Here is a 21,149-nt window from a genome sequence, read left to right as displayed (position 1 = left end):
TTTTTCAGGGAAAAAGCCAAGTAGCAAGGTATACTGTTAGTTCTGGGTTGAAGATTACATGGTAATTTTTTTGGGTGGAGAAGAAACAGAAAAACTAACAACTACCTAGAATTTTTAATTCATGTTCTAGACTGAGCTGTGTAATAAAGTAGTCATTGGCTATTTCTGGTCATTTAATTTAAATAAATTAACATAAAAATTCAGTTCTCAGTTTGGCTAACCACAGCATAAACCCTACCCACCCTCCCAGGATAGTTACAAAGAGAGGACACTTTCATTATCTCCAAAAGCTGTCCTGATGAGCCTTCCACTAGAAAGCAGAACTAGAACCAAAAGGTAGATATTAGAAGAAGGGCAGCATTCTAGCTCGATAGTAAAAAATTTAAAAATAAAATAAAACTTTAAAAACTACTCAAAGGATTTTCAAAAGGAAAATAGATTGCTTCTGGAGCAGCATCTCTCATCTGAGAGGTCTTTAATGGAAAATATAAATATACAAATTTCACAAGCATTTATTCTGCCATCATCAATCAACAAACAAATTTCTATAATTCTCTTTATAATGTTTCAACAAATATTCAGTTATACTGCATTTCAAAGAGCAACAAGTGACCCAAGAAATAAGTACTTACCAACTAAATGTAAAGTTTGAATTTTAGCTCCTATAGGAATTTTCAGTTTATTTTCAGGAGGAATTGGAAATGCTCCATTACGATTACGAAATTTCCCCAATATATGAACATGTGGCATATATGTCCAAATGGATTCTACCAATTCCAAATGAGATGTTTCCACACCCTAAAAATAACAACAAAGGAAGTATAAGAAAAGACTTAATTTAGTATGCTTCTGTTTCTGTACCACAACTAAGTACACAATGGAACTAAGAAAAAAGTTTGTTATAGAGAAAATCTGCTTGTGAGTGAACAAATTCTATCATTCTTTTATATCCATTATGTCATTCATCAGTCGATATCAAAATGTTCAACCAGATGCACTCACCACCAAGTTCGGGCATGCCTGTAAAGCTTCTAGAACTCCTGGAATGCTAAAAGCCTCATGGCCCCTTACTCTTCGCCTTTCAAGGTATCGTGGATGAAGGCCATAGAGCTGTTCAACATCTGGCATCTTCTTCAAAAGTGTTAGAAAACTGGAATCTGTGAAGCCTGAGAAGTTTGGAAGCATTTACAGTGAGGTTCACCATTCTGTTTATGAACATTTTCAAAATCTTCACAAGGCTAACACTAATACCAGAGCTAAAGAAATGGTTCCAATAGAAGATATAATGGAGGAAATGTGTCAGAAACTCCATTTACTCTGAACTAACATTCTCTCTCTCCCTCCCTCCCTCCCTCTCCCTCTCTCTCTCTCTCTCTCTCTCTTTCTCTTGCGCGCGCGCGCGAGCGTGGTACTGGGGATGGAACCCAGGGGCATTCTACCTCTGAGCTACACCACTAGCCCTATTTTTTATTCTTTATTTTGAAACAAGGTCTCACTAAGTTACTAAGTTGCAGAGGACCTCACTAAGTAGCTGAGGCTGGCCTGCGATCCTCCTATCTCAGCCTCCCAAGTATTGGGATTACAAGCATGCGTGAGCCACCATAGCCGACTAGCTAAGGCTTTTAATTTATTCCATTTCTTTGTTGTCATTGCTTTTGAAGCACAGAAATCTTTAATACATTTAACTTAAATGATGCGGACCTATTTGATTAGGGGATGAAAGGGATCACCCACCTAATCACCACTACCATCCACCTCCTCTCAAGGTGCTCTCTGGTCTGAAGAACTTTGGGGTTCTGTAGAACACTAAAACTATTAACAGGGTATGATTCCCCACCTTCAGGAAGCTCAGTTCAACCTACTTCCCACCTTAAACTGAGTCTTCTTATTCTACCCATTTGCTAATAATTACTCTGTCCTATGTTTAACTATCACAATCACTCCCTTGAGATTTCAGACAGTTTATTTTTAAACAGACAGATGAAAATAAAGGTGGCTAAGAGAACAACAGTGATATGAACTAAGACGATACTGAGTCAATGGGAAACTCTCTGGGAGGCTCTCTGGGAGGCCAGCAGTGCTCTGTGGTAAGAATCAACCAGATGGGACCAAAGAAAAACAAATGACTTCCACAGCAGGAGCTACTAGTTTAATAAACAGGGAGATAGGAGACATACAGATGTTTTATCTTATTTCTAGGCCTTGGAAGTTTTCTGAAAGCCAACAGAAACCAAATATACTTCCTAATACCAAAAATATTACATCAAAAAATACTAAAGCCCCAGTCTACTTTGGTAATGAAGTACCCAGTGTTGAAGTTTTCAAAAATTAATTTATTTGTACAGGGCTAAAGTAGATATGCTGTTTTAGAGTTATAAGAAGGGATTCTGGAGATTAATTAGTGTCTAATTATATTTCTCATTTTCTTTTAAAGTAGCCTTTACTGAGTAAAATATTAAATTTGTTAACCATTTAACATGTTTTCTCATTTATTCTCACAACCCAGTGAAAAAGGTTATCATACCATTTGCAAATGTAAAACGGAAGCTGTTTACGATGAGCAATCAAGTAACAGTGACAGATTTGGAAGCCAAATCTGAGTGCTACCAATGTATATGACCTTTGTTCATCCATTGCATGCCCTCTTTCACCATAAGTAAAGAAGGTTCTACCTTTACCTTTTTACAGAGTAAAAAGGCATGAGACTCCAAAAAAAAAAAAAAAAATGAGCATACAGAAACCATAATAAACTGGCATTAGTGAGCTCAGTTGGTGTGATCTTATCTTAGGTTAGAGACTATTCCCATTCTCTTTAATACTCCGTGCAGATATGAGTGGTCTTGGGCTCACAGGTATTTATCACAGCCTGAAAGTCAGCAACCTGCATACAAGTTTCTAATTGGATAAGTGGCAAAGATGTTCATACTAAGACTGCATCACATGGAAGCTCTGTCATCCTGCCTCTCAATATAGCTCATTAATCTCTTCTCCAAAATCCCTGCTGGGTTAACCACATCAAAAGCAAATCTAATGTGAAAATGAGAGAGTAACTTTTATTCTGCCCTAAAATTTCCTTTCTTGCTATAAATGATGACTACCCAGAATGAACTGTTATCTGGAACATGATGCATCATTTTTCCCTTTGTTTTTTTTTTTTTCTTTTTTTTTAAGTGTTTTGAGAACAACAGTGGTTTGTCTCCACAGGCAAAGTCCTAGCATCAAATTTCTGCAATGTTTTTCACATTGATAGATTGGTACGAAATCAGTTGACTCTTGAAAGGATTTCATCACTCCAAATTGTACAATATTCTAGCCTTCCAGGGATAGCCTGTTCTGGTTACAGAATAGAACAAGACAATCATCTCCTCAGTCCTCTGCTTCTACTTTGGATTTTGTTTGTTTTTCCCCTCAGCCTCATCCCATTTTCAAAGTCTCATAATATGGAAACCAAACTGCTAAGTGGAGTAACTAATGATTAGTGTAAACTGAAAAGAGGCCTCAATTGGCTTTTCATTTAATACTTTCATTTTAGATGTACTATGCTTAGTCTGCCAACTCTGGGTTACAGGTGAGGAACTCAGACTGAAAAGTGTCTAAGACTTAGTATAGGTCTTAAAACTATGAAAAAAATTAAAGTTCCAAAAGTATAATTTATTTTTTTGGTACTGGAAATGGAACCCAGGAGCATTTTAACACTGAGTTACACCCCAGCCCTATTTTATTATTTTGTTTTTAAACAAGGTCTCATTAAGTTGCAGCAGGCCTCACTATGTTACCCAGGCTGGCTGTGAACTTGCAGTCTTCCTGTCTCAGCCTCTCAAGTACTAAGATCACAAGTGTGCACCATCACACCCAGCTCAAAAGTGTAATTTCTATGGCCTATTTAAGCAGTTTACAAAAACAGGTAAATATTTGCCTACCTAGAAGGTATAGTTAATGTGTAGGGAAAAACTAAGAAAAGTGTCACCATTCACCAGAAAACTACATCACTGAATAAAGGACACACTATCTAATGTAATACATATATACTCAGTAAATCAAGGCTCAGTAAGTGTCCTATCATATACGTGTGAAACAGACTAATGTAGTTCCTTAATGAGCAGGAAATAAAAATAGCAGATCACTACAACAGTAAACTTCAGGCAAAATGCATCTTAATAACCTAAAAGCAACATAATTTAGATAAAATCCTCTCTCATAAATACAATGTGACCCATATTGCCTTTCTCAAGATAAGAGATCACATTTTATGAAATTATTATTATTTTCCAATAGATCTCTATGGTACCTAACAGGCTAAATGTACTTACCACTTGGCATGTATTCCCACCACCGCCCTGCACAGAGATCCACGACCCTCACAACTCTCAGATATAGGGTCACTGCTTCCTTTAGCTTCCGGGAGAGACATTCCATACACATGATATCCTGCAGAGGGAGGTACCTTTGTGAGAGAAAGAAACTCATATTTATCAAGTAGGTAAGTATTTCCTTTCACCATTTATTTTTAACTTCCTCCATTCTCCTACTCCTTAAATGTAATGAGAACTTAGGGACATTCGTAGGACTTCAATAGTCCTTGAAAGTACTATTTTCTCTCCCCAAAATTTCTTTTACAAGACCTTTAAGGTTACACACACTGATAAAAATATTGCATGAGCATTAAGTGACACCTCATCTGAATCATAAATTCTTATTTCCCAATCTTTATTATCTCTTCCTTCCTGAAACTTTTCAATTAACCTCTATTGTTTTCAAACACCAATATGTATTTCAAAAGATCAGAGAATCTCCTTTTTCTCAAAATCCTTTCACATCTATGTAGATTACTTTTTTTTTTTTTAAGTAGAAGCTATCTTTTTTAAGCCTATACTGTGTCATAAACACTATTGTACTTCTTGTTTCACAAGCACATTATAAGGTGAGTAGCTGGTCACTGTGCCACACAACCCTCCCCAGGCCTTTTCTTCCTTGTTCTTCTCGGCTATCTTTCCTGACCAGAGCTCTGGCTAACAGCTGACTTTGGTCAATGGGAGGCATCAGACAGAGGGATAAGTGGCTTTGTTAGCTTTCTGCTGCTGCTGATCTACCTGAATTCCACAACATTACTAATGCATTCATCAACCCTACCCACACTTCCATAAATAGTTCCTTTCTTAAGTTATCTTTAAATCCAGGCATGGAGGCACATGCCCATAATCCCAGTACTTGGGAGGTTGAAATGGGGTCTCACTAAGTTACTATGTACTGGCCTTGAATCTGCGATCCTATTTCAAAATAAAAAATAAAATAGGGGTAGTGGTGTAGATCAGAAATAGAACACCTCTGGATTCAATCCCTAGTACCATAAACAAACACAAAAAACAAAACAAAAACTATCTTTAAGTTCCAGTTGAGTGTATCTTCTATTATTTGCTGGAATCCTTATTGATATAGTAGATGCTGTTATTATGGTATTTTAATTAATTAATTAATTAATTTATAATTTATTGTGTGTGTGTGGTACTGGGGGTGAAACCTGGGGGTTTTTCTACCTCCGGGCTATACTCTCAGACCTATTTTATACTTTATTCGGAAACAGGGTCTCACTAAATTTCAGAGAGCCTAAGTAGCTGAGGCTGGCTTTGAACCTGTACGATCCTCCTGTCTCAGCCTCCTAAGCACTGGGATTACAAGCATGCACCACTACACCCGGCTATTATATTTTATATACTATATATGGGCTCAGAAAAATTAAACCTGCAAAAAGTCAGATAGCTGAGTAAATGTGAGGAAGGGCAGGGATTGTTAACACAGCTTGATCAGACTCTAAATCCTAAAAATGATGTTAATTCTAGGAGGAAAGTCCATCTGTGAACATTGAACACTTCAACGTTCTAGTTTTTTCTATCTTTGGCCTTTCTCCATTCCTCTTTAGTTACTTTTAAAAAAAATCAAATAAAATTTTTTATTAAAAAGTATTACTGCTAGCTTACAACTTAATTTATAATCTCTAAAATGTAGGTATAAGTAGAATATTTTAGAAACTAAATGACAACACATTTTATAAACAATGAAACTCTGAATTTGTTTTCTAAATTGAGTTTTGCCACTCCAATATCTTTTCTAAGTAACTGTTACCCAAAATATTTGCCTGGGTTCATTTTATACTCTTTTTAAATAAAAATATAGCAGTACTAAAAAAAAATCAAGATAATTTTACATCATATTTTCCTTAGGAAGAAAATACACATTTTTTCCTTCATAGACATGAGAGCCAGAACAGTTTAAAGGAAAAATAAAGACTACATTTCACCTTTCTCAAAAGAGAGTTAGTTTGCTTTAGTTTAGTAAAGATTAGTTTTTGTTTAAGTAAGGCTATAAAGTTTTTCTTGTTTCATAAACACATATTAAGAAGTTACTATACTACCAAGTTCAAGAACTCAGCTTAGTTCATACTTGTTTTTATATTCTGCCAATTTGTTGAACAATCATTCAACGTGTTTTCTGTTTTTTGGGTGGTATAGGGGACTAAACCCAGGGGTGTTCTGAGCTATACCCCCATCCCTATTTTATCTTTTATTTGCAAATAAGGTCTCACTAAATTGCTGAGGCTAGCCTGAAACCTGTGATCTTCCTATCTCAGCCTCCTGAGAGTTGGGACTACATGTGTTACCCATGCCCAGGTCTTTTACTGGATTCTACCCCTTCCATTTGATCATTCTGTTGAACTGAAAAATGTTATCTAATCTATTTTCCATTTAATATGATCCAATTTGTTCATAATATATCCTAGCATTTAAAGTTATTAGAACATGATATTTGTATATCTTTATTGGATAGAGTATAGTAATTCAATACATGTATATAGGATGTAATAATTATTCAACCAACACCAAACATCCATCTGTAGATATACTTTTATGTATGCATTCTTTTAGAATGTTAATGGACTCATTAATTCTTTGGTCTGCTTACAATTTAGTTGTAGCTGGGTGTGGCAGCACATGCTTGTAATTCCAGTACTTGGGAAGCTGAGGAGGATCACAGGTTTAAGGATAACCTCAGCAAGTAATGAAACTCTCTCGGCAACCTAGCCAGACACTGTTTCAAAATAAAAATAAAAAATAGGGCTAGGGGTGTAACTCAAGAGGTAGAATACCTCAGAGTTCAATCCCTAGTAGCCCCCCCTAATTTGGTTATAATATGAAGGATGAGCATAAGGACATACCTTGTTTTCTCTAAGTTATTTATAGTTGAAATATCAACACTGAACAACACACTCAGCTTTTCTCCAATGATGTGAATACCAATGTTACTAGAAACTACATCTCCACATGTATTTGGAGCCTATGTTTGCCTGCTGTGACAAACTGGCTCTCTTTGTTAGCACCAAATCTAACTACTATGGATTTTAGAATGTATTTGAACACATGGTAGGACTAGTTTTGTTTTCGAAAAATTCTGGCTATTCTGAAAGATGATTTTTTTCTACTAGATGAACTTTAGTATCACTATGGTAAAAAAAAAATACTGTGTCACAGATTAACAAACTACTAAAGGTAAGATTATACAAATTTTTACTGAAAAGGTATCTATAATTCTTTAAAATAACTCCATTATCACTATTTAAAAACTTCAAAATCTGTAAATATTCAGTATATGTAAAAACTCAGCACATTTCTAACTTCATATGTAGAACTTTTTTTCTAGGTAAATAATCTAATATGAAAAATTCAGATGCTTAGAAAAGTTCATAATAATTATAATTGCAGAAAAGAGAATGTGGAAATAATTTAGATGTCACAGAATAAAGGAAAGGTGCCCTACATACATGAGAAAGCAGTAACTAAAATAGAAAGCAGTAACTAGTTATGAAAACCATGTAGATATGAAAAAAGGCAGAACACACAGTAAGCATTTGCAGTGACCAAGCATTTACACCAAATGTTGTAATGAGTGCTTTAAAGCATTATCTCATGGAACCCTCGTGGCAACACCTTCATATCTATCCTGGTCCACAGCTAGAAAATGATGGAAATAGGATTCTGAGGTGGGTCTAACTCCAGAGTTTATATAAAGCAAATTATATTTTTTACTTGGATGGTGAAATAAAGACAATAATTCAAAATGAGCAATGTTTTCTTTTTTTGCTTACTTGACTGTTGTCATAATGCATTTTGAGAAAAACTATAAATAAAAAAATTTGTTAAAAGAAACTCTGTTATGTAAATCACAAAACATGTGCACAATGCAGAAAATATGTTGGATATTTTTTTCACCAAACTTTTGTTTGTCACTTACATATATGTACATGCTAAGCAAAACCTGCTTCTCGGTGTACATTATAGTAAAAAAGTCAGAAACACTGGCTTATGTTGTATACATATGGTACCTTTATAATGAAATAATAAAAGTCAACCGGCATGTCAATCAATAAAAATTCCTAGAAGCCTAGAAATGTTAACCCAAAGAAGAGTTTTTAACCCACAGAAACTTCTCCAACAGAAGTTTCTGTGACAAAAGAAGCATTTTCTTTTGTCATATGTGGTTAGTGGCGCTTTGCTTTCCTGTATAGCATCCAATAGCTACATAAGGCTAAATGTAGATAATGCAACTGAGAAACTAGGCTTTCATTTTACCTAATTTAAATGCCCCTATAGCAAGTGGTTACTATATTAAACAGAATGGCATTAGGGTTTGCTCTCACTTTTACATTTCAGTTAAGTAGAAATCAGCCAAACAAAATCATACCTAAAAATATGGCAAAGTACTTCGTGCGAAAGTTGATTCATATAGTCCTTTGTTTCATCTGGTAGCATTTCCTCTGGGATTTCACTGTTCATGAGACATGTTTTAACACTTTTCTTTCGTGGCCCCATTGCTGAACTGCTTCCAGTATCAAAGAACAAATCTCTCTTCCTACTTATGAGTTCAAAGCACCTGCACAGCAAGCAAGCAGAGAACAGAGTAAATTTAAGAAGCACACCAAAACCAAATCCAAACGTATTCCCATTCAAGCCTAGACAAAACATTTACTTCTGAATACTATTAAGCAAAGCTAGGATTATTACAATAATATACAGCATATTTAAATTAAGCAAAGTATTAATCTGTTCTCTTCTAAAAGCACAGAATATCTTTTTGAAGAACAGTTGCATTATAAGTAGGCATTATTAACAATGAGCAAAAAACCAGGAATCCAGAGTTTAGTTTTCCAATTTGTAGTCTGTTGCTTCCAAGCTGCTTGCATTAATCTCTTCTTATGTTGAGTTCATTAAACTAAGTAAACAAAACCCATTCTAGCTCCAAAAGCCTGTTATTCTCAACAGGCATTCAGACTAAATGTGTGAAGGCATGTCTGAATTAATGAACACATGAATGAACCTCCTCTCAGCTGTTAACCTGTGCTTTCTCCTCCATCTACCATGCCTTTAGTATTAGTACAGAAACCAGCATTTCATACAAACTGTCTCTAACACAGCAAAGGAATGCAGAGGTGACTTTGGGGTTCTCAAGCTAGATCTGCCACAAATTACTTCTATTAACTTGAAGTAATCTTTTAAATTTTTTATTCTCCCACCTACAAAGTAAAAGAAGAGACTATACTAGTGGGTTATAGAGCTCTTTGTGAATCTAATATATACATTCCTCCCTCTGTGTTCACTCTGGTATATGTATTTAAAATAAGTCTTAAGAGCCAGCCGTGGTGGCGCACGCTTATAATCTCAGCGCTTAGGAGGCTGAGACAGGAGGATCACACAGGTTTGAAGCTAACCTCAGCTACTTAGTGAGGCTCTCAGCAATTAGTGAAACCCTGTTTGCAAATAAAATATAAAATAGGTCTGGGAGAATAGCCCGGAGGTAGAAAAGCCCCTTGGTTCCACCCCCAGTACCACTAAATAAATAAATAAGTCTTAAATTAGATGTGGTGGCACACACCTGTAATCCCAGTACTTAGGAAGTTGAGACAAGACGATCGCAGGTTTAAAGACAGCTTTAGAAACTTAGTGGGACCCTGTTTAAAAAAAAAAAAAAAATAGCGCTGGCGTTGTAGCTTGAAGTTAGAATGATCCTGGGTTCAGTCACTAGCACCACAAAAAAAGAAAAAAAGCCTTAGTAAAGAAGAAAAAAGGAAAAGTAGAAAAGGAAGAAAATAGAAGGGGAAAGAAGAGATAAAGTAGGATGGATGAGCTCCCAGATGTCTGTTTACTGGCACTTGGGAATAACTCCCAAATATCAAATTGGGAATTTTACTCATGGTGATCCAGATCCTGAACAGTTTTTATGAAATGCTGGTCTCCTTAGTACTAAAGGCATTGTAGATGGAGGAGGTGACACACACAAGTTGACAGGTGAAAGGGGGTTCATTTATGTGTTCAACAATGCAGACATGCCTTCACACGTTTATTTTGAATGTCTGTTGTCTAACATTCTGAACAAAGGGCCCTGGGTGCAAGTAAAAAGAGACAATCGAATAACCATGCTGATTAGCTCAGAATTGTAAATTAAGTACTATGAATAAACTAAACACAATTCTAAAACAATATAATGTCAAAGGAACACAAGTCACTGATGGTTTTTCTAAGAAAGGGACAAAGCAGCTGATACCTGAAGGAAAAAGAACTATTTAAAAAGGGAGTAGAAAGGGAAGGCAAGTATTCTTCGGAGGTCTAAATAGAATGCCTGGCCTCTGAAAGGAGCTTGGTTGCTTTAGGAACCAAAACAAAACCAAAGCTTTGTTAAGGTGCAGAGAGTGATAAGTAAAAGGAAGCATGAGGATGAGGCTCAGCTGCTCTGGGGAGGGGACGCCACTGAGGGCTACAGAGGTGAAGAAAGCGCTCTGTGAAGAGCATCAGCTGGGCAGGGATCACAGCCGTGTACGGCGATCCCGGGGTTCCTCTACTTCAGCAGTAATGGGAACAAATGCCTAGGCTAAGTGAGTCTTGTGTTTCTTGTGCTATGAGTGTGTGTGTGTGTGTCCTGCTCTCTTCCTCCCTAAGATGTGTTGTTGCTTCCTGTGGTGTCAGAATGTCCCTGTACCCCACAAATAACCCCTAACATTTTGCTTCTAACCACAGCCTAGGAAGTCAGAGAACTAAGATTTTAGAGTCATATATGGATTCACACCACTAGGACCTACTGTATGGGCCTAAAGAATTCTGTAAGGAATTTGTGACATCTATTTTCACTTCTCAGAGGTTTACTGATAGGTTGTCCACCACATCTTGGCTAATCAACCTCTGGAGAAGTAAAGTTTATTTATACTTAGAAACTGCCTCCCCCAAAGTTACAAATATATTCACCTGCTTATGACCACATCATAACCCACATTTTGCATTAATGCCCCTCTCCAAATGAATCTTCCCATCTTATGACAGTTCCTGGAACTGCACCATGGTTATTCTTTTTTTTTTTTTTTTTTTTTGGTGGTACTGGGCTTCCTGGAAGCCCTTCTACCTCCGGGCTACACTCCCAGACCTTTTTTATTTGGTGGTACTGGGGTTCCTGGAAGCCCTTCTACCTCCGGGCTACACTCCCAGACCTTTTTTATTTGGTGGTACTGGGGTTCCTGGAAGTTCTCCTACCTCCGAGCTACACTCCCAGACCTATTTTTACATTTTTATTTGGAAACAGGGTCTCCTAAGCCAGCGGGCGTGGCTGGCTTCGAACCTGCACCATCCTCCTGTCTCTGCCTCCCAAGTGCGGGGATTACAAGCGTGCGCCACCACGCCCGGCTGCACCATGGTTATTCTGAATTTCAAATATCAATACCTTCTTACCAGTGTCCCCAACTGACCTATCTGCCAAACAGGGTAATGCTGACCATTCCTCTGAAACTCTCTCATCCTTTGGCTCCCAAGATAACATTCTCTTGTCTTCTTCCTTTCTCTATGACCACTCCTTGGTCTCCTTTGCCAATTTACCCAAAAGACTTCTCACTGGTCAACTGTACCCATTCCCAAGGCTGATTCAGATACTACAAATACACCAAAAACGAAAATAAAATAAACTTCACTCTATTTCCTTCCCCTGAACTCTTTATTCCTTCTGTTTATCAGAAATGTTTGACTCAGTATCTTGGACATCCTTCACACATATTACCTCCAAACTGAACTCTCTCCACAACCACAAATCCCCTTCCCCAAAAGACACACACAACGTACACCTGTTTTCCTTATTGTAGTTTGCTAAATTCCTAAGTTATAAGCCTTAGAATCATTCTAAATATAGTCTTATCTCTCAATTTCCATCAAATGTGGCCATTCAATTGCTTATTTTGATCAATAAAAATGATATTAATAATAAAATAAAAATAATCCAGTTCTATTGGCTTTAAGGATCCTATGAGCCCTCATCTACGCTACTGTGGTGATTTCCTAAAAGATGCCCATTACTGCAGCCCCAGAGGTCAAATCAAAGCTGAGCACTGACCAAGCTTACAGGAATTTACTTAACAATCATACTATACTCCATACAGAAGCTAGAGTTATTTCTTAAAAACATTTCTCTGATTCCAAATTAAGTGAAAAAACAGGATACAGAATGTCTGAAGTATGATCCCATTTGTATAAAAGACAAAGGACAAGCCAGGCATCATGGTGCATGCTTATAATCCTAATAAGTGTAACAAAACTTAACTATAAAGAAGAATCAAGATGGGCTCAGTGACCCATGTCTGTAGTCCTGGTACTTGGGAGGCCAAGACAGGAGGATTTGCTGATTCGTGGTCAGCACTTGGTAACTTAGCAAGACGCTGTTGAAAAATAAAAAATAAGCCGGGCGTGGTGGAACACGCTTATAATCCCAGCATTTGGGAGGCTGAGACAGGAGGATCCGGGTTCACAGACAGCCTCAGCTACTTAGTGAGGCCCTTTACAACTCAGCAAGACCTTGTTTCAAAATAAATTTAAAAAAAATATGGCTGAGGGTGTGGCTCAGAGGTAGAATGTCTGTGAGTTCCATCCCCAGTACTGCAAAAAATAAATAAAATAGGGCTGGGATGTAGCTCAGAGACAGAATGCCTCTTAGTTCAATCCCCAGCACCAAAAATAAAAATAAACAAACAAACAAACAAATAAATAAGGCTGCTGATGTAGCTCAGAGGTAAAATGTGCTGGGGTTCAACCCCCAGTGCCACACCCACATGCGTGCACACACACACACACACACACACACACACACACACACACCAGCCTATAAGGTATGCTAGTTCACAGGTAATAAAAAATCTTTCCAATCTAGTCTCAAGCCACCTTCCAGTCTCATCTTTCTACCAGAACCACTTAGTTCATGGTATATTTACTTTGGCAGAACCAGTATCTTCTCAGTCCCTAAACAAATACTAGTCTTCCCTAATATGATACTAACTCAGGCTGGAATGTCATCTTTCTACCAGAACCACTTAGTTCATGGTATATTTACTTTGGCAGAACCAGTATCTTCTCAGTCCCTAAACAAATACTAGTCTTCCCTAATATGATACTAACTCAGGCTGGAATGTCATGTCCTTCCCTTCCTTTTTTTTTCCCTAGAAAACTAATCAGCCTTCAAAATCTAGATTAAATGTTAAGTGTTCTATAAAAATTTCTAAACACTTCTTCACCTGAGCTCCCTGTGGAACTTAACATACGCTTCTACAGCAATATGTCAAGTGTTATTGGTCATGTTTCTGCCAGGAAAAGGACCTCAAGGTGATACTCAGTCCTTGTTCATAATAAATTCTCAAATGTCTGATGTACAAATATCTATCAGTCTTTCCGTTATTCCACATGCATTCAGTAGGTTGAAGGCTGCTGCTAGAAGCATTTCTTGCTCCTCTGGGCACTGTTTGCTACCACAGCGACAAGCCTATAACCCAGGTGGCAATGTACTCAGATTTTATTCCAGTAAGACCATACATAACAAGCAGCTATAGTCTACATGCAAAGCCTCATCAAAACTATCTGGTAGCATAGACCAATCCACCTTTGGATTACCCACACAGTCAAGTTAATCCTCCAGCTATTGTATTTTAGCACAAGCTTCAGCTTTAAGACTCCTAACAACCCTTCAGAGACCATGCTCTTCTTTTGAGCTCTTCTTTCGTTGAACCAAATCCACACCATTTAATAACTAACACTTTCTTCTTACAAGTCCACCTATGATTATTCCTTGTTATATGTAATGTACATGTACATGTAGTTTTGTGTGAGTCATATTTAGTAGCCTCAGTGTAGAATGTACACTTAAAATTTTATACTAAATAGCCTTTATCTTAAATATCACGAACCTTACAAAATTTCAAGTGTCTAGAACTAAAAAAAAAAAAAAATTGCTCAATGAATGATGTTCTGCAACATTATACAGAGGTTAAGCCCCTAGCAAGCTGCATTAACACTACCAAGAAGCCCAAATAAGTAGGACCAACAAAATGTAAAGTATAACTGTATTTGTATCTCCTATATTATGCCTATAATTGAAGGCTTAGTCTTGTAGCTACCTGTTTGGCAGCTGAAGGAGGGACTCATTTACTGTAAACCTTTGCTAGGGAAGGTTTTACAGCAAAGGAGTAAACATCAGAATAAAATAAAATATGGACGCAAAATTGGAATAAAGCAAAAGATCGTCATGCTCCATATAAGAGGCTGACAGATGAGAACTTATAGCCAGGGGGACATCCACCAGCCCTCTTCAGTTCAAGTAGTCATCTCTGGAAATGCTGAGATAAAATCTTCCTCACTAAAAGATTCTTTTATTTTCCGTCACCCTTACTTAGTTTTGACAAAAGACAATGAAGTTGATTCAAATAAAGCTGGCATCACTTTTATCTAAGTAAAATATTCAAAAAGACCATGCTGAGCATTCATCGCAAGCACTATGGAACAGAGGCCTCATTTCCCTGTATGAGAAGAAAACATCATGCAACTCATTCAAAATCCCAAGTGGTGAGGGTCCCTCATGGAAGTATACTCTAATTGCTTCTCCTTTCAGTGAGAAGGCAGCTTAAATCAAGTAAGGCTAGGAGAAAACTGCTATTATTGACCTTCTGTTTTCCTTTCTTCCCAATAAACTAAACACAGTTAGAGAAGGCCCAACACAGAAGCAGTCAAAGAAAGAGTAAAGGAAGGAAATTCCAGTTATTGACAGCATACAAATAACACAAATTGGGGGAAGTCTAGCAGAGTTATAAAGTAGTTTTCTATGGAAATGTCATTCTTACCAAAGTACAGAATCAATCCCAAAATGTTAAAAGCTAACAGAGCCCCTCAGAGACTATCTAATCACATAACTTTTTGTAGGTTACAAACATATATGAAAGTGGGGTATTCTCTCCAGGATCATGCACACAGAAATATAAACATGATTTCAGGGGGTTTGTAGACACCTGAAGATACTTATCCAAGACTGGTTCCCTAAATTTTCACATGAACAAACAGAACCATAGATGATAAGATGGTAAGTCACTTGCTAAAGTCACAGTGTCAGAGCTCAGGCTGGGATTCAGACTCCACAGCCTCCACTACACACCCTATCGTTGAGTCAATCCTTGACCAACAACTGTCTCCCTGCATTCCAGAACTGTGCCCCTATGTTTGGAGATGGGCTTCAGGATGCTTGGACAGAACTACCTCTAAATATCCTCTGTCAAAACTTAAAGTTTGTGGTCCACCTAAGTTAGACTCCCACATAAAAGCCTCCACGTATCTATCTAGGTATCCTATAGTCATTCCATGGCTGTCTATTCAACAGACCCTAACAAAGGAAGCATCACTTGTCCTGACACCACCAGCACATTCTTAAGCCTGAGCTGTGCGCAAGTATCCTTTAAACCAAAGGCCTTTCAAAACCAATTTTCAGTAGGGAGTGCACTTCTCTTTCCATCTTGCCCATGCATACCCTCCTTATCCCAAATGAAACAATAATATTACTACATATTCATTGGGTTGCTCCAAAAATTATATGTCTTTTTTTTTTTGTGTGTGTGTGTGTGTGGTACTGGGAGTGGAACCCAGGGGCTTTCTACCTCCGGGCTATACTCCCAGACCTATTTTTTATATTTTTATTTGGAAACAGGGTCTCACTAAGTTGCTGAGAGCCTCACTAAGTAGCTGAGGCTGGCTTTGAACCTGTGCAATCCTGTCTCAGCCTCCCAAGAGCCGGGATTACAAGTGTGCCCCACACCCGGCTTACATCTGTCTTTAAATCCTTAATGCTTAAAGCTAAATCCACATCATAGAGAATACACTAACTCTTGCTTGCAAAAAAAAAAAAAAGGTTTTTTTCCCCTTTCCTTTTGATCCTCTAGTTCCATCACAAATCTTTTAATACTTAGGGTTCATAATTCTGAAAATCGCCGATACCTATACAAATCTCATTTCTACTTTACCCCATAAACCTATCACGAATAAAAATCTTCCTACGCCTGTCCTATCTTGTCAATAACCACCTCCATTCCTATATTATTCTACTAATAACTTCTTTCCTCAGATCGTACTAGGTTCTCTGAAAAATGTTTGTCTCTTACTACAACTCCATAAGGTAAAGATTAATCAACTTACAATGGGCTAGCAATTCAGGGATCTCCTTTTCTTTAATTTTCACAATTTTAAATCAATTTCTCATTCTATATATAATCAATGACAATTCTCTGGAAAACCTCCTCTTGACTAGTAGCATCTAAACATCCATCCATTTATTCCCTCAATTATTTATTTACTACTAAATAGTAGGTGGTACAGAACTCTTTTTCCCCATGACAATTATAGCTTCAGAGAGGATATGTATTCTACCAAATTTCTTATCGGAGTTACTTAAATTCACTACAACTCATATTACTTCTTATCACCCTCACCAACAAAGTATTCTCCCTCACTTAAAACTTCCCAATATCCTCAATGAGCCTTTTTTTTTTAAGTTCCTACTAGCTCTGGCATGTTACAGCAAAATAATCCTGTATGTCAATTGTTAATAAAATATCTTACACATCTACTGCATAGTACCCTCTTTCCTAAAGAAAAGCCACAACTCACCAAGTAACTTCCTCGGATTTAAAAAACAAAACAAAACAAAACAAAACAAAACAAAAAAAAACATGGTTTAGTGTTGAGAAGGGCCTAAGAGTTAACCAATTCGGCCCATCATTTTACAAATAAGGAAAGTGAGATGGCTTCCCCAAAGTCACAGAGGCAGTCTACCATAGGGCTTCAACACCAGTTCAAGTAAAAATTTTTTTCACTGTACCACTATAATACTGAAACTGTTTTTTTTTCCTTCTATATTAAGCATTAGTATACTGTGGCCAAAGATAAAAGTATACCTCAAGTACATAGTCACTTAAACACACACATACACACACCTATATACTTTGCCCAAAGAAGACGCTAGAATTGTGCCATCATAATTTTATGGAGTGATGGAACCTTAAAGATCATCTAAAGGCTTATTTTTTCTATCTATAACTACATAATTCTTATCCTTCACACCCCAATTTCTCCTTCTCCCAGAAAAATCGTTGCTTTATACAGCCATTATTTTGTTGTACAGTTGTGCTGGGGGGGGGGGGATTAAGTGACCTAATCCAACACCTTCCTTTGACTGAAATTTCAAGTCCAGAGAAAGAAAGGGATTAGCCAAAGTAAACCATCAAGTAAATATTGGCTTAAGGGCAAAATACCGAACCCTATTTTTTTTTTTCACTTTGAAGTGATTTATAGTGCTGTTTTAGGCTTAGAAAACAACATTTTACAGACAGAACTTCCCAGTGCACAGGGACCTCTTTAGTGACCAGCTGCCTTTAGCCTGCTCAGTATCTGGAAAGAAATGCTGTGAAACGCAGCAGTGAACTCCTGGCCGGGCAGTTTACTGGAGGGGCGTGCTTTTCGGGTCTGTCTCTAAACTCCATCAAAGGGGAATTGAGAATATGATTGTCGGAGCGATCCGGGGCTTCAGAAGCACCCATCCCCTTCGTTCGACTGATAGGCAAACGGCGGCACAGAGAAGGCAATGCATTCGCGCAAGGTCACACAGTGAGCCTGGGGACCAGGCAAAACTAGAATTCGGGGTTTCTGATCCCCAGGCGTGGCAGCGTCTCACAGATGGATTCACGGCATCCTGCTCAGGGGCATCCCCTACGGTCGCGGACCACGAAGCCATCCACATTTCCCAGGCCTGGACACCGACTTAACCTCGGAATCCTGGAGCTCGTGACGTCGGGAGCGTGCTGCTGGGGGAGGGGCGACGTCAGAAGTTGACCAGTGCAAACCTGCCATTGCGGCGCGGACGCCGAGGCCCGGACAGGCCCTGCCTGCGGCAATCTCCGGCGCGTTGACCCACGGGCAAGGCCTAAAAGGCAAGGGGCTACACCTTCCACCCGGCTCTGCGGGAGCTCCAGGCCCCAGCGAGGCCAGGGCCCGAGCGCCCAGCCCCGCCTCGGCCGCCAGCCCCGGCTCGCGCCGCCCTGCCCCGCCGCTCCGGCCCGCGGCCGCGCCTCACCTGCGCTGGCCTGGGTCTGTGATTGTGGCTGAGAGGGGGGCAGCTCCGCAACCGACGCTTCCCGCGGCCCCCACGCCCCGGCGCTTCCGCTTCCGCTTCCGCCGCACTCGGGCCTCCGGAGCGGCGTCACCGGTGCTGCGACTGGGCATGCGCGGTGCCTCCATATTGAGTGTGTCTAATGGCGTCCGGGTGTTGCGGCCATGTTGAGCGTGGCGTTACCTTAGGGTTTATATATCTGGTCCGTTTTGTTTAACACCTCAGCGCCAGTCCGGAATCTGTTATGGCTCTGGGGTCTTGGATACGCCTTGGGAACTCATCTTTGTCATTTGCAAAATGGCAAAGTTTCGATCGAATGTTTGCTTCAGAATTCTTTCAACTAAAAACAGTAACTTTCGGGGAATGGGGGTGGAGAAGGGAGCACGCAGTGTTGCTAATGTTAACTCATCCTTTTTGTGATTTGGGGACATTGTCTCTGCAGATAATGAGTACTATTTTATTGTGTAAAGAGCATTCATATCTGTCTCATTAAAAATTTCCCAGGACTCTGACATAAAGGCAAGGATCAACTAAAATTTTTTGGTTGTTTAATGGATAAAGAATCGTCTTCAAGCCGGGTGTGGTGGCGCACAGCATTCGGGAGGCTGAGACAGGAGGATCAGTTCGCGGACAGCCTCAGCTGCTGCTTAGTGAGGCTCTGTGCAACTCGATGAAACCCTGTTTCAAAATAAAGAATAAAAAAAATCATCTTCAGGCGATTCTGAAGATAAGTCAATCTTTGCATAATAACACACAGGATCCAGATATTTACCTTTCAAATCCAATGTTCTTGCCCTTGCATTCATGTAACTAATATAAGCTAAAATATCTAATTTTATGTAGACACAAATAACCCTGAGGGGACTTAGTGTGAATTAAAGGTTATAAGACATAATTCGACCAGATTTCTGACTAGACTGAGTTATTGGAGGAGGAAGAATTAAACATGACTTAGAGGGTCTCCTGTTCCTTTTATTCTTTTCTGAATTGATACCAAGCCTGTTGCTTCTTTCCCTTTCTCCTGATAGTTTGTTGCCCCAGATTTGCACTTGCCTTATGCAGTCGTAGTTCTAGCTATGTACTGCTCTGTGTGTCAAACTACACATCTTCATTTGAGGCTCAGGGTGGAAACACAAAACAACAGAAGCCCGTAGTGTTCATGTACTGTTCAACTTAATCCTAGCTTTCATACTGCATTCTCCTTGTGAGTGAATATAAAATTCTATTTCCATGTTATTTTTTTCTGTCAATATATATTTGAACTCCAATAAATGAGACCGTAAGACCTTGGCTTTTTCTATTTCCTATATTTTTCTGAAAATAAAAAAGAATGGTATATGAAAGTGTAAAGTGTAGGGCCTGTCATATAGGAGACATTCAATAAAGTTTATCTCAGCACAGGTAAATTTTTAATTCAACTGAATATATTCTTTTATTTGATAAATATTCCTTTTTGTCAAAAGAGTTATGGTAGAGCTTGAAATACTCCTGAATAAACTAAGTTTCCCATACTGAGTACAAACTAGGAAACAAAACTATAACAGAACTCATCATAAAACATGTTTAAGAGAGATTTTTTTCCTACAACAACAAACAGTGCACAAAGTTTCCTGTTCCTTCACATCCTCACCCTTGTTTGTTCCTTTTGAGATAATGTTTGTAATCTACTCAGAAAAATGCCAGGCATGCAGCAAATAGTCTACAAAGATAAGCTATTGTTGTTTACTGGTCTCTTTTCCTTCCCCCTTCTCAGTTATTTCTGGGTAGTTGAAGTTGAAAGAGCTGAATTTGTAGCATATGATATTTCCAAGGTTCACTTTCAAAATGCTCTATTTTTTTTCTCATGTTTCACAGAAAATCCAGTAAATGGATGTTGTGTATAGGTATAGGCATAAAGAATTGCAATCTTAAAGCCAACACAGGTGATAGGTTGGGAAGAAACAAAACCTGAATGAGAGGTTTTTATAAATATGAGCTCTGCATAACCATTAAGCAACAACGCCTTATTTTTTAATTTAAACCATACTGCACAAGATCACTGTTATGTGTCAAGAAAGTAAAAGGATGGAATTTGCAAAACACAAGATTTCTTTTTAACAATTAAGCCTTACTTTTTTTTCCTGCCAGTATTTTGAGTTTAGATCTTTTAGCCTGATTTCCAGAGGAAGATGTTTAGAAAATAGTTTGAAATGACAGCTCTAATGCTTACCTCCATCCAGTCAGCAGACATTTCCTAAAAGTCTGTGTGACACCTGAGAGGATGTTAGGCACCAGGGCTGCAGAGATAACTAGAAAACAGTCTCCACTCACAACCTGGTGGAGATAAGCTGTTTTCAAAAAACTCAGTGAAATTTGGGGAGTCCTAGGATAGTGGAATGCTAGGATGTAGAACAGAGAGGAGAGGTGCCAATAAGACCAGGCTTTGCGCAGTTACACTCAAAATAAATGCAAACACCCTCTTTAGCTCAAGTTTCTTTCCCCAGGATCTCCTGTGTCACTACTTCTTAATTCTTTCTGTCTCATCATCATCCTGTTTCTAGCTTCTTTACATTGATTATTGCATTTATCACGCATTTTATGTTTTTGTCTATGCATTCTTTTAATCATGATATCACTCTACCAATCATTTTAAATGCATTATCACATTTAGTGTTTATGAT

At 38.4% G+C, this 21,149-nt stretch overlaps 1 protein-coding gene across 4 annotated transcripts in view; it reads right to left on the bottom strand.

Moving 5' to 3' along the window:
• The window catches only part of FBXO38 (F-box protein 38), a gene marked incomplete at both ends in the record, with an annotated part of 50,080 nt that extends 41,201 nt beyond the window's left edge, over positions 1-8,879 (bottom strand). For 3 of the 4 annotated variants that reach the window (XM_080698922.1, XM_080698923.1, XM_080698925.1), the window contains 4 exons: positions 633-798; positions 1,003-1,166; positions 4,311-4,444; positions 8,734-8,861. In XM_080698922.1, coding sequence (XP_080555048.1) covers positions 633-798; positions 1,003-1,166; positions 4,311-4,444; positions 8,734-8,861 — 592 coding nt within the window. Of the gene's footprint in view, positions 1-632; positions 799-1,002; positions 1,167-4,310; positions 4,445-8,733 lie in introns of all 4 variants that reach the window. The other variant, XM_080698924.1, reaches the window with a different exon arrangement.
• Between the last annotated feature and the right edge of the window lie 12,270 nt (positions 8,880-21,149).

Source organism: Muscardinus avellanarius (assembly GCF_963383645.1).
Source record: "Muscardinus avellanarius genome assembly, chromosome: 7".
Taxonomy (NCBI): Eukaryota; Metazoa; Chordata; class Mammalia; order Rodentia; family Gliridae; genus Muscardinus; species Muscardinus avellanarius.
This window is presented reverse-complemented; position numbering and strand designations above follow the sequence as displayed.